The sequence below is a fragment of the Telmatherina bonti genome (assembly GCF_933228915.1).
Source record: "Telmatherina bonti genome assembly, chromosome: 7".
In the NCBI taxonomy this organism is placed as follows: domain Eukaryota; kingdom Metazoa; phylum Chordata; class Actinopteri; order Atheriniformes; family Telmatherinidae; genus Telmatherina; species Telmatherina bonti.
In genome coordinates, this window is record NC_136625.1 from 5,617,733 (window position 1) to 5,630,919 (window position 13,187).

The 13,187-nt window shown below is 45.7% G+C and overlaps 1 protein-coding gene across 1 annotated transcript; it reads right to left on the reverse strand.

Annotated features, from left to right (window-relative positions):
• Positions 1 to 679: 679 nt before the first annotated feature.
• Positions 680 to 4,034, reverse strand: ptmab (prothymosin alpha b). Its single transcript, XM_079243296.1, has 5 exons — positions 3,893 to 4,034; positions 1,836 to 1,901; positions 1,664 to 1,751; positions 1,526 to 1,593; positions 680 to 1,447 (listed from the first exon to the last, which is right to left on the reverse strand). Exons 1-5 carry the CDS (start codon positions 3,935 to 3,937, stop codon positions 1,403 to 1,405), a joined length of 312 nt encoding a protein of 103 aa, XP_079099422.1. The 5' UTR covers positions 3,938 to 4,034; the 3' UTR covers positions 680 to 1,402.
• Positions 4,035 to 13,187: the final 9,153 nt, after the last annotated feature.

Genomic DNA, 13,187 nt, shown 5'->3' on the forward strand with positions numbered 1-13,187 from the left:
AACGTATGTCCATATTTCCGTACGTAGGGGAGCAGAAATGAACCTTTACGACACTGAAAATGCAGACGTTTAGATGTTTAATGCGGCTTTTAGCCGCATTAAACATCTTACCTTAGCCGCATTTCTCATTTTACCTGAACTTTACCATAAATCTTAACTTCTAAACACATCTCAGAACAAAAAGACAAATTAAATGAAAATTTGACAGTAATCACTTTGATGAGTAAATCACAATAAAACTCTGTAGAAACAACTTCTTAACACGAACTTAACTTTTGTTACCTAATAGATTGACAGTCAGGCTGATTTTCTGATGATTTGGTTTTAATCTCTGAGCTAAAGCAGAAAATGACTTAAGTCCTTGTGAGGACCAATCAGATTAACGGTTGATTGAGATCAAAGACTTCCGCTTAACTAAATATAATAAATCTAAATCTAAGTTTTATGACTTTTAGACTGAACAGACCCAGAAGGAAATACATGTGAACAGCATCCAGATCTTGTTGGTTCAGCTGAAACGCAGCCTGGTTGCAGAATAAAACCAGACTAACTGGAAGAGGAGCCATCTGCTGGCATCTGAATGGAAAAACTTTATTTAAAATGCCTCACTGGCTCGGTGCGGACGCCCAGAGACGCTACGTCGCCGGCGTGCAGAGCAAAGACCAGCAGAGAGGTGAAGTACAACTCACAAAATAAAATCCGGTTTATTGTCAAACAACAAACTTCGCACATACATCAAAACAGGCTGTCATAAAACAAAAAGTTGCTGACAAAAACAAAAAAAAAAGGAAAGAAAAGAGGCTCTTTTCTTTGGCCTTACCCTCCCATACAAACAAACTAGTTATGGTACAGCTAAAGTACATACATTAAATTTACTGGAATGCTCTGAGTTCAACGGCTTAAGAGGTTTTCTCCATGTTTTTTTTTTTTTTTTTTAAACATTTTTCTTTTTTACATCTTTTTTCTTGTATCTGTTGAGATATTGTAACATGGTCAACCAAGTAAAATCTTTTGTTAAAGAAGAAGCACCGATTTGGTCTGACGAGATCGCTGCCGAGAGAGAAACCGATCCCCCCCCTTCTCCTAACAATATGTACAAAAATATAAAATGTAAATAAAAATACAAACAAATTCTCCTTTCTGGATGGTGGTGGTGAAGAGAAGCCGGATTTCTGCGTCGCCGTGGTGACAGGTTCCTCTAGAAAATTTCTTTTGCAGCTTGGAGGGGAGATCGAACGTGTGGACGATGGTTGTTGAACTCTACTTGCTAATGACCATGTTGGATTTTTTTATTATTATTTTTCCTTTAATCAGTCCTCCAGACCCTCCACCTGTGACGAGTAAAAAGGTCAGAGGTGAAGAATCAGGAAGTGGTTCAGCAGGGTGGCGAGGGGAAAACGCATCAATCGTCGTCGTCGGTTTTCTGCTTCTTGGTTTCGACGTCGTCCTGAAAGAAGAAGCAGCCGGTTAGGCGGTCCGAACACAGCGGCCTCTGAGCGCGCTCAGATCCAGCACTCCGCCTTACCTCGTCCTCGTCGTCGTCATCCTCAGCTGCCCGTTTCGTGCCGCCCTCCAGCTCGTCGTAGTCATCGTCTGCAGGTAAGAGATGAGTCAAGTTTCTGCTGGTTCCAGATCAAACATCATACCCAGATGTTCCTGCTACCTTCTCCGTCATCTTCCTCGTCCTCCTCGTCTACCTCCTCGTCATCATCTTCTTCTTCTACCTCCGGCTCGCCGTTCTCCTCGTTCTCCTGAAAGACAGCAGCAACAGTGAGCACGTGCGGTTACCGGGGGTGTGTGTGTGTGTGTGTGTGTGTGACAGTGCGATGCCTTACCTTGCCGTTGGTGGCGGCATCTTTGCCGTTCTCCTTCTCCTCGGCCAGCTTCTTCTCTTTCAGGTCCTGCAAAGCAAAACAGAACCGTTGAGAAGCAGAAGCGTAACTTCCCCGCTGCTACCTGCCCTTCCACCCACTGGCCTACTTACAGCCCCTCCTCCCAAGGCCCGCCCCCCTCCTGCCCCTCTAATGTGTTGTAATCTGATACTTTGATGTGTCCCCCAGGGCATTCTGGGTATTGTAGTCTTCTGCGCGCAGCTTTCACCGCCATATGTCACAAGACACGCCCGGGAGAAGCACTGCAATACCCAGGATGCACCGCTCCGTTTAAAATAACACAGGAAGGCGCGCGGGGGGGAGGGGGGGTTGATGAAAGGGGAGGAGGAGGCGGTGCGCGCGGCGCACGCTGCTGCCGCCGCTGCTTGTTGTAACGGAGGCAGGGAAGGACAATAGAAGACACATGGCAGGCGAGAAAAGCGGCACCAGAAACCAAAATAAAGGCCGCGCCACGAACCGAACCGGAACCAGCCCGGATAAAAACACACCTTCCGCCCCCCTTTCCCGCCCCCGACTGGACCGGAAAACTGCCCGCCGAGCCTATTAATAGCGATCAGTTTCCTCGTTTTGTCGACACCGTTCACCCATTACACCCCCCCCCCCCTCCCCTCTTCAGCCGCACGCGCCCCACACACCCAGTAAATATAACGTTATTGATTAATTGCTTAACATAATCTTGTTGGTTAAAATCCATTAAGCCGTTCAGCGGCTGGAGACGCGCCGCTCCGCGGCACCGCGCTCTGCCGCCGCACCGCGCGTAAAAACGCTCCGCGGCGCCGGATCATCCGCGGCAGAACCGGACCCAAACTTTCATCTCTCCACCTTCTCCGTGTTCGCATCAGTCATCATCTCCCACAACTCGGCGGCTCCGCTGCCGCTTCGGATCCGGTTCCGCCTCACCGCCGCTGCAAACACACGACCCCCGCGAGCCCCCCCACCCCCCTCACGAGGCGATTAAACTTTTACCAGATCTGTTCCAAAGTCCAATCTGTACTAGATTCCTCTTAAAATAACCAGCAGATACATGGAGGGTCCACAAAGCGGGGAAAACCAGCGGCGACATATCACACCTCCAGAGCCCTGCCGCGCGCACACACGCGCGCGCGAACACACACTCACACACACACACACACACACAAACGGTGGGCAGCTTTACAGAAAAAGAAGAAAAAGTTTCCTTCTTCCCGAGATAGCATCGCGCCCTGCAAACATGCACCAGAATGACTCCAGCACGAGCGGAAGCCGCGGCGGCAGCGCGTGAGGGGCTCAGGTGAGCGCAGCGACCGACCTCCGGTAAACAAACCGGGTTGGACGGCGCAGGACCAGCAGGCAGGGGCCCGCAGGTGTCCTGGGGGGGGGGGCGCAGCTACAATAAACACAACAAACTGGACGCGGCGGCACGCGGCGTGAGTTCCGCTCCATCCTCCATTCAAACGGGACCGAGCCGCCGCGCAGCCTCCGCGGCTCCGGGAGCGCGAGCGCGAGGGATAACACTTCGCACATCATTTATCCGCCACTTTAATAAACAAATTCACATTTATTCATCCTGCGAGGCAGAGAAATGTGCGAATATGTGCGTCAATTCCGCGGCAGAGACGCGAATAAAGCGGTAAAAAAGCGGAAAAGTGCGTCCTGGAGCGGCTGCGGTTCGGAAGTGCGGCGGTTCGGGCAGAAGGAGACGGTTTCAGAGAGCAGAACCGAGCCGATTGTATCAACAAAGAACCCGCGCAGACTGTTACTCTCCGGACAATAAGACACGACGCTGGAAACGCAGCCGCTTTCCATGATGCGGAGCGGAGACCCCCCCGCTTTATTTCAGAGCCCATTTCCATCAGTCCGGAGGGGAACCGAACCGCAAGCACCGGCTTCTCAGTCCGAGGCGGAATGAGCGCGTGGAAAATGGTGGTTTCAGACAGAAACAAATATCTAGGTTACAGCCTGGAAAGCTTAAATCTGCTTGAGGGGCTTAGTGAGGACGAGTAAGGTGCGCGCCGGCTTACCTTGGCAGAGATATCCGAGCCAGAATCAACTTGTGTGTCTGCCATTGTTTTTTAGTTTAATAAAATAAAGGACGGCTGAAATGAAAGGTTGAATAAAGTAAATCCCTTTAGCTCGGTTCGCGAATCAATCAGTCTTATATTGTGCCAGTGGCCGATGCTGCTGACGGCCGAGGCTTTAATATAGTCTTGTGGGCGGGGCCCACAGGCGGAGGGACGTCGCTCATTGGCTGCGACAAAAAAAGAGGTGTTCCCTCCGCGCGTCAGAGTGGAACAATGGATAGAATTTCTAAACCTTGAGACCACGCCCCCTTCTGTTCTACCGCTGCAACTGTCTCTTCTCCACTAAAACAATGATCCGACGCGATAAAGCGCACATAACGCTCCTCACGCGGAACTACAGCGCCCGCGCGACACCGCAAACCACAGAAAATTCAGTTTTTCATTGAATTGCGCATTAAAATTGTCGAAAGGACGGCGTTTCGTTTGACGTAGTGTCAGTTTGATTGATTGATGGCCGTCTGGTCCTGTCAGGAGGCGACTACGGAGCGTTTCTCCCGCCCACCGCCGCGACGAGGGAATACAGGCGACGTGTTTAAAGTGAAGAGCAAAATGGCCTCAGAAAGGGTTGGCTTTGAGGATTAGATCGTTATAAACTGTTACAGTGGTCATTTCTGACCCTTTCAGAGCACTATTAATCAGATAAGAAACTGATAAATGTGGAACTGATCGCAGCCCTTCATCATCCGCTGCAAGCCCCGCCCCTTCACACCTCCATGTTTGAAACTCCCTCTCTTCTGTTTGCGCACTTCTCTTTTTTTAATTCGCTTTTTTATGTAACAGAATCTTCTGGTGCGCGAAGGTCGACACGTAAACAAAATATCAGTCAAAGAAAACAAACAGGAGAAGTCTGCCGGTGCTTTTTGTGTTCAGGTTGGTGGAGTGAGCGGGTGGCCTCATTTCCTCAAGCCTCCATTGTTGGAGCCCACGGAGGGGAAAAAAAAAAGCTCCGCCGTGGAGGAGGAGGAGGGAGGGGAGAAAAAAAAAGTAGTGCGACACCACAGACATGCGATGACTCAAGTGCAATAAAAAAAAAAAAAAATCATGTGCTCATGGACGGACACGCATTCTGATGAACAACACGTTGCTTTCTTACCGAGTTTTGAACACAGGGCTTTTACAAGCTGAACATGAGAAGGACAAAGCGGCCAAAAAGCAGCCGCCATTGCGGAGTCGAGGTGGGGGATGGGAGCGGAGTGTGCTCCCGTTAACGAGCTGCCCACATTCACATTCTGCTCTAATGACGCACTCGGCCGCTGATTGGTTGCCGAAGTAGAATAAACACGATTTTGGCGCACGGCGGCCGCTGATTGGCTCTCACGGACGTCCGTCAATTCAAACTGGAATCAGAGGGGTTGGCGTAAACAGTGGCTCAGGATTCTGGATCTGGACTGCGCAGTGTAGAGTTTCACTTAAGCCTTTGGCCATGTTATTTTTCCCCCATTTGTTGCCGAGCTAAAGCGCTTCTTACTTTTACCGCCATGTTCTTTGAGGGCCACATTCATTATGTTAAACAGCTCGAGAGAAAAAAAGAAAAACTGAGCTCTGAGTGTTTCATGATGCAGTTGTTTGTAATAAAATATTTATGGATGGCAGTGTCAGAGAGCAGATGGAGTAAATGATCCTTCAGCAGAACCAAACTCTGTCCCAGCTTCTTCCCTCTGACCATGTTTTGAATTTGTGGCCCGTTCTCATTGGAAAACCAACAGTTTTGGCAGGTTGATGGTGAAGGCGTCCGGCTTTTTACGCACAGGATTCCTGCTGACAGCAGACAGAAAAAGACACAAATCCACACATCAAAAGATCTAAACACACAAACTAAACAGGAGGTTCTCAAAAGCAATATGAAGAGATGAAAATTAGAAGCTTTATGTTAATATTTACCTCTACACAGATTAAGTTCAGGAAAATATCTGTCAGGTTTTCAATAGCTGATAATTATGCTTTTATATGAACATTAAACAGTGAAGTTTAAAGTCTTTCCTCTACCAGCCTTCCAGCTACCTTTTTCCTTCATAAACTACCCCAAAATCACATTTACGACATTTATATCCAGGACAGGCTTAGTGTTAGTAAAGTTAAATATGACACAAGGCCGATCAATCAACCAGAAACTAATCATTACTACTCTAAAAGAAAGAGTGAATGAAATCAAATTTCTTGGTGGGATCTTGGACTGCAAAATCTGTTGGAAGCACATTAATTAAAAGAAGTGTTTTTTTTCATTATTCCTCCATTTAGAAGTAATTTCATTTCAAAATTCAGCATATTTAGGGGCGTGTCCTTTTGATTGACAGGTGCCCAATCTCCCGTTGCAAGATGGAGGAATCTCGAACAGCCGTGGTTTTTAGCCTGTTAACAGCATGACTTAGCTTTAGCTTGCTTACCTCTGTTAGCTGGTTAGCTCCCATTAGTTCTGGGTTACCTCAGCTAGCTCTTAGCTACTGGCAGCTCAGAGACAGGGGGTGGTGACATTGCCAAATGTCAATCATCCACCCCCACACTCACAGCCCCCCTCTCAGCTCCACCTCTTTGCACATGTTTGTATTTTCTGGGAGAGATGACACACATGGCGCTACCAAGATGGCGATGGTAGGAACCGCCAATTCAGCTTCAGTTCAGCACATCAGAAACGTAAGGGTGACGTCACGGAGGCTCCGCCCAGCTTTAAAAGTCTATGGTGGAAACCATTCTTCTTCCTCTGGTGTTTTTGGGTGGTTGTAAACAACTTTTTGGCGGCGCATTATTGCTTCTAACCGGTGTCAAACTCAGAAGTGACCTCTGAACTCAGCACTGCCTCCTTGTGGACGAACCGACTGAGACGTTCAACGGCACGTTTTCTTAAGATTTTCACAATCATTTAAAGATTTTTTTCTTTGATTACTAATCATGATTATAATAATAAAACAAGAAGATATTTGTCATTGACAAAAAATTTTTAAACTGAATGAGAGAACTGAGAAGTTGAGATAATCACACGGCTGTCAGTGTGTAAATCTGCTAAAGGAAAGCAGAACCTGCCTGGTTGACTCGGTCACATTCTTCAGCTTTTTACCTGCAGGCCGACAAGATGACACGGAGAAGAGAACTTCTTCCTCCGCCATCACAGCTCGTCCACACTTTCATTACTCTTTACTGGGAAACTTCACTTCACCGACAGATCAGCTTTAAGTCAGTTTGGTTCCAATGGGAAGCGTCTGGGTTTGACACCATCCCCACGCTTTTTTTCATTTGTCCAGAATGCATGAAAACCTTCCTGCTGAGAAGGAAAATGTGACTTTTCAGCAGTTAGAGGGAATGATGGTCACTAGCTGGACTCAGATTTAATGTGAAAAAGTTAAAATCCTTCTTTATGTTTTTAAATGTCTTCATTTGGATGGGAGAGGGGGGGGGGGGGGGGGGGGGGGGGGGGGGGTTTCATCTACTTGAACCCCCCCCCCCCCAATCTGGCTAACCTGCTTTGTCCGTACGCTCCGTTCTCTTCGGTCAGCAGATCAGCTCATGTTAACTGAGAAAGAGGAAGTCGAGAGGTGACCGTGCTTTTTCAGTTGTTGCTCCTAAGATGTGGAAAAAGCTGCTGTTAAATCCTCTCCGAAAACATCTTTTCTCTTTGGCTTTTAAATCAGTTTGAGAGGCTGCTCATTTAATTTAATTTAATTTAATTTAATTTAATTTAATTTAATTTAATTTAATTTAATTTAATTTAATTTAATTTAATTTAATTTTATTTTATTTTATTTTATTTTATTCTGTTGTTTTTTCTTTTGCTGTTTTATATTTTGTTTTTAATTTACTGATTGTGTTTCAACTATTTTTATGTGTGTGTGTGTGTGTGTGTGTGTGTGTGTATACAGCAGAGCTTGATTGCTTTAAAAGTGCTCTATAAATAAAGACGAGTTGAGTTATCTAACTACATCTGAAGCAGGAAAGAAATGTGCTGCAGTGTTCCCGGGTCTCCTCCCGCATCCCGCCTCGTGGACCTGGAGGACCTGGACAGCAGATGGAGGAGGAGCAGCTCAGGAAGGTTTTCAGGTGACGGCATCCCCCCGCGTGTCTCAACCCGTCCTGCATCGCTGTGGAGACGATGCTTCCAACAGCAGAAAACAGCTCAAGTTCAGCTCGTCTTTAGATGAATGGTGGTCTGGTGCACCCAGACCACCATGACCTGATCCACCCAGACCACTAGAACTTGATCCACCCAGACCACCAGGACCTGATCCACCCAGACAACCAGGACCTGATCCACCCAGACCACCAGGACCTGATCCACCCAGACCACCAGGACCTGATCCACCCAGACCACTAGAACTTGATCCATCCAGACCACCAGGACCTGATCCACCCAGACCACCAGGACCTGATCCACCCAGACCACTAGAACTTGATCCACCCAGACCACCAGGACCTGATCCACCCAGACCACCAGGACCTGATCCACCCAGACCACCAGGACCTGATCCACCCAGACCACCAGGACCTGGTCCACACAGACCACTAGAACTTGATCCACCCAGACCACAAGGACCTGATCCACCCAGACCACCAGGACCTGATCCACCCAGACCACTAGAACCTGGTCCACCCAGACCACTAGAACTTGATCCACCCAGACCAACAGGACCTGATCCACCCAGACCACCAGGACCTGATCCACAATGTCCTGGTGCAGATCCGTTTTTCTAGCTTCTGCTGGAGGTCATACATGTGATGAGATCCAGCTGCTGATGTCAGAGAATGGGCAAACTGGTTGGAGATGATAGAAAGGACTGGTTCCAACCATGAAATGCAGAATAGTATTTCTGAACAAACTCAGAATTAGCTGCAAACATCATGAAAACATGATCTAGCCTTAGATCAGCAGCAAACCAGCATAGCCCGCATCACTGCTGACCATGTCCATCCCTTCATGGCCTGATGTAGCATCTTCTGATGGAAACTTCCAGCAGGATGATGCACTAACAGGGCTGATATTTGGTTAAAAAACTGGTCTGAATGAACCGTTTGTGTCCGTTGTAATCAAAGTTCCGGGGATTTCAGTAAAAAATCGGATTAATCTTCATGTTTCCTGTCGTCTTTGTGCGTTTATTTCTGAATAAAAGCTGAGGAAAGTGTGAACACTGAGAGTCTAAAGCTACACGGTCAGATTCGCACACCCTTCTGATATTTTAAAGGAAACACGACGTGGTTAGACTGAGCGTATGTTCTGTGACTGATGCGATGACTTCAGTGGTGGTTATTTGCTGAAAGCAGGTGGAAAGTTAACCAGTTTGCAGCCTGTGGAGGGTGCGACTCCTCAGTCTCTGCAGAAATAAAGCATGAAAAGCTCCTGAAATATGTTTAAGTCTTTGAGTCTGTAGAGTTTTAACAGAAAACAGTAAAAAAAAAAAGATTTTTCTCTGTTTGCTTTGATCTTTAATGGGAGATAAATGAAACGCGTGCTGCGGTGTGAAAATGTGTCGACCAGAGCGAGATACAGATGTGTTTAACCTGCATTATCTGGAACAAGAGGAAGTTCACAGAGCTCATATGACTTCCTCTGGTGTTTCAGTGAAGCAACTTCAGCTGAAATCCACGCAAAGCGGAGACGAGGAGTGGCCATCTTAATTTTTTTGTATTTGCCTCGTAGACAGAGATCTCCTGGTTCAATCATCAGCACCAACACAGACATGAAACACGTGGTTGCAGAGCTTCAGAGGCTGTTTGGTTGGGAACCACACAGTGGGAGGATCACTTCAGAACTCGTACTGTGATATGGCAGATATAAAACTGTCTCTGAGAGATTATCAATCTACAGTATGACACGATAACTTCTTCTATGCAATCATTTGTTCTGCATATTACTTTAAAAAAGAAAATATTGTGTTCACCATCTGCATTCATTTTGACTTCAGTACTATAAACTGAGAACAAAGTTTATTTGACAAATAGAAAGCAAAGAAAAAAATGCAAAAAAAAGGACAGAAAAGTTACGAAACAGTCCAGTAACAAGTTTCTGGAAGATTCTCCTATCAGCAGATTAACTGGTGACAGGCGAGGGTGTCAGGATTGGGTATAAAATTAGCATCAGGTTTAGTCTCTATCCATGAAAGGGAAAATTTAGTTTCTGTTTACTACAAATTAAATTTAGGACGTTAAAGGATTTTGTGTTCTTCAGTGAATGGTTCTTGATGGTGAAACTGACTGTTGTGGGAAAAACTACAACAATAAAAACTGATTAAAAGAAGTTTTAAAATAAATTCAGGCAGTGTGATTGAGGTCCAGCTGCAGTGAGGCAGAGGCTCCTGGCCTGAATGGATGTGTCGCTGATAACACAAAAACACCACTTTTTCTTCTTCCTGGTGGGTTTTATGTCACAAAATTAACCGATTAACACTAGAAATCTGTCACGGTTTGGACTGAAATATGGTCTGCTTATTGGTCATCATTTTAATACTAGACATGGGGTTACTCTGCTTGACAACAACAAGAAATGGGTGATCCACCAATAACATAGCTCCTAGAATGGTAAGATGGTGGCTCCTGCTATAGGCTACGGTCACCAGCAGTGGTTAGTGACCAAAAGAACAAGACACAAATAGAGCAGCTGAAACAAGTTTCCTCTGCAGAATGATCAGACTGTCCCTTACAGATGGAGTAAGAAGCTCAGTCACCTGAGAGGAAATAAGAAAAGGTGGTCAGGTGACTGAAGTCCATTCTGCTAAACATTTCCACGTAAACCGCAAAAGGTTTTACTTTGTGTATTTAAAAAAGAAAGAAGAAGCCCGTACATGACTATGTCCATGCAGGGAAAAGCACATATGGCCAGAAATGATGTAGTGTGCAAGACGGACCTCTAGGGGCAGTGAAACATTGTAATGACACATCAGCTATGCATCATTTCCTTAGCTTGATGCAGTTAGCTTGCTAATTGCTACAAAAATATTGTGTTCTAACTACTAACTGCTACAACAACAGAAGTGTTGCAGGCTAACTGCTAAAAAAACAGAAGAGATGCATGTTCACTACTACAATAGAAATGTTGCGTGCTAACTGCTACAACAAAAGAAGTGTTACATGCTAACCACTACAAAAACAAAAACGTTGCATGCTAACCATTACAACCATTGAGTGATAACATTAAAACAATAGAAGCGGTGTATGCTATCCACTACAACAACAGAAACTTTGCATGCTAACTGCTACAAAAACAGAAGAGATGCTAATAACTACTGCAATAGAAATGTTGCGCGCAAACTGCTACAACAAAAGAAGCATTGTGTGCTAACCAATACAATAACAAAAACATTTCATGCTAAATGCTACAACAGAAATATTGAGTGCCAACTGCTATAAAAGTCGAAGCGTTGCATACTGCTACAACAACAGAAGAGTTTAATGCCAACTGATTCAAAAGAAACATTGCACACTAACTGCTTCAACAACAGAAATGTTGCATGCTAACTCATACAACAATAGAAACATTGCAAGCTAACTACAATAAGAACAGAAGAATTGCATGCTAACTGGTACAACAACAGAAGCATCCCCTGCTAACAACTACAACTACAGAAACGTTGCATGCAAACTGCTACAACAGAAGCGTTGTATGCTAATCACAACAGAAAAATTGTATGCTACCTGCTAAAACAACATAAGCCGGATAACTGCTACAACAAATGAATTTAATGCTAACTGCTACAACAACATAAACATTGCATGCTAACTGCTAAAACAACAGAAGTATTGTCTGCTAACTGCTGCAACAAAATAATTTAATGCTAACTGCTACAACAACAGAATCGTTGCAAAACGTTTAAACCTCTCAAACCCTGTTACCATGGAAACCAGAGGCCAGATTACTACAAAACTTGTGTTTGACTGTCTCCGGATCATGATGTAAACAAGACATCTGGTCAGGATGCCTCTTGGAAGACCTCTGCTGAGGTGTTCCAGGCATATCCCCTTGAGGAAGACATGCTGGCAGGAATACATCTCTGGCCTGGGAATGCCTCATTGTTCCCCTTCAGGTCAGCTGGTAGCTTTGGGTGAGGAAAAGGCCCGTTAACACCCCTATGACCCAGCTCCGGATAAGAGAACAGTAGATGGACGGTTGGATGGATAGATCAAAGTCTCTTAAATCTTCATTCTGATGCACAGTTTGATCTTCAGCAAGTCATCTTCATGATGTTCACATGACTAAATGCTGGTGTGTGATTGGCGGGTTAGCTATTAGCATGAACAGGAAGTTGAATAGGGTGAAATGATAAAATGGACGATGGATTTCTCCAAGTTTAAATTTCCAGACAAGGATGAAGGTGGTTTTGCTATAAAAATGATTTTGTAAATGTCTCAGTGGGGCAACTAGAGTTTAAGATCCACAGCTGAGTGGAGGGAGGAGGAAGGAGGATTGCCTCGACCCTCAGAGACTGACCTCCATCACGTGCCGTTTGAATGGAACCACATTTCTGTCGCAGGTTCAGCCTCTGGTGTGAAAACTGATCCCGGACCATGTTCCTGAATGTCTCACTGGGTCTGACAGTTTATGCTTGTCTTCAGTGACCAGGCTCCAATCACAGCCCTCCTCTCTGTCAGCACTCGGTCACATGACTACGGCATGCTGCTCGCTCGCTTCATTGGCTCTTTCCTCTATCGATCACCCAGCAAGGACACCACACAGATGTATGACATTACAGACGATGGAGGGCAAAGGGATCACTGAGGCTGTTTTCCAACATCACAAAGATGCTGCTCCACTTGGTTCATCTAACCAGTACCATTGAAAACAGCTGAGTTTAACAATATCAGTTTACAGTTTCTACTAACAGAAGTAGTAACAGGAAGGTAAACCTCAATCAGGACCAGAACCAGGAAGGAAAACCTCCTTCAGGACCAGAACTAAGAAGGAAAACTTCTATCAGAACCAGAACCAGGAAGGAAAACCTCTATCAGAACCAGAACCCAGAAGGAAAACCTCCATCAGGACCAGAACTAAGAAGGAAAACTTCTATCAGAACCAGAACCAGGAAGGAAAACCTCTATCAGAACCAGAACCCAGAAGAAAAACCTCCATCAGGACCAGAACCAGGAAGGAAAACCTCTATCAGGACCAGAACCAGGGAGGAAAACCTCCATCGGAACCAGAACCAGGAAGGAAAACCTCCATCAGGACCAGAACAAAGAAGGAAAACCTCCATCTGGACCAGAACAAAGAAGGAAAACCTCCATCAGGACCAGAACCAGGAAGGAAAACCTCCATCAG

What these genes read in the sequence shown, in the direction of transcription:
- ptmab (XM_079243296.1), bottom strand. Translation starts at nt 3,937, where the DNA reads ATGGCAGACACACAAGTTGATTCTGGCTCGGATATCTCTGCCAAG. An exon ending in CGAGGAAGATGACGGAGAAG is followed by an intron (nt 1,594 to 1,663) that starts GTAGCAGGAACA and finishes TCTTACCTGCAG; the next exon opens with ACGATGACTACGACGAGCTG. An exon ending in ATGACGACGACGAGGACGAG is followed by an intron (nt 1,448 to 1,525) that starts GTAAGGCGGAGT and finishes TTCTTCTTTCAG; the next exon opens with GACGACGTCGAAACCAAGAA.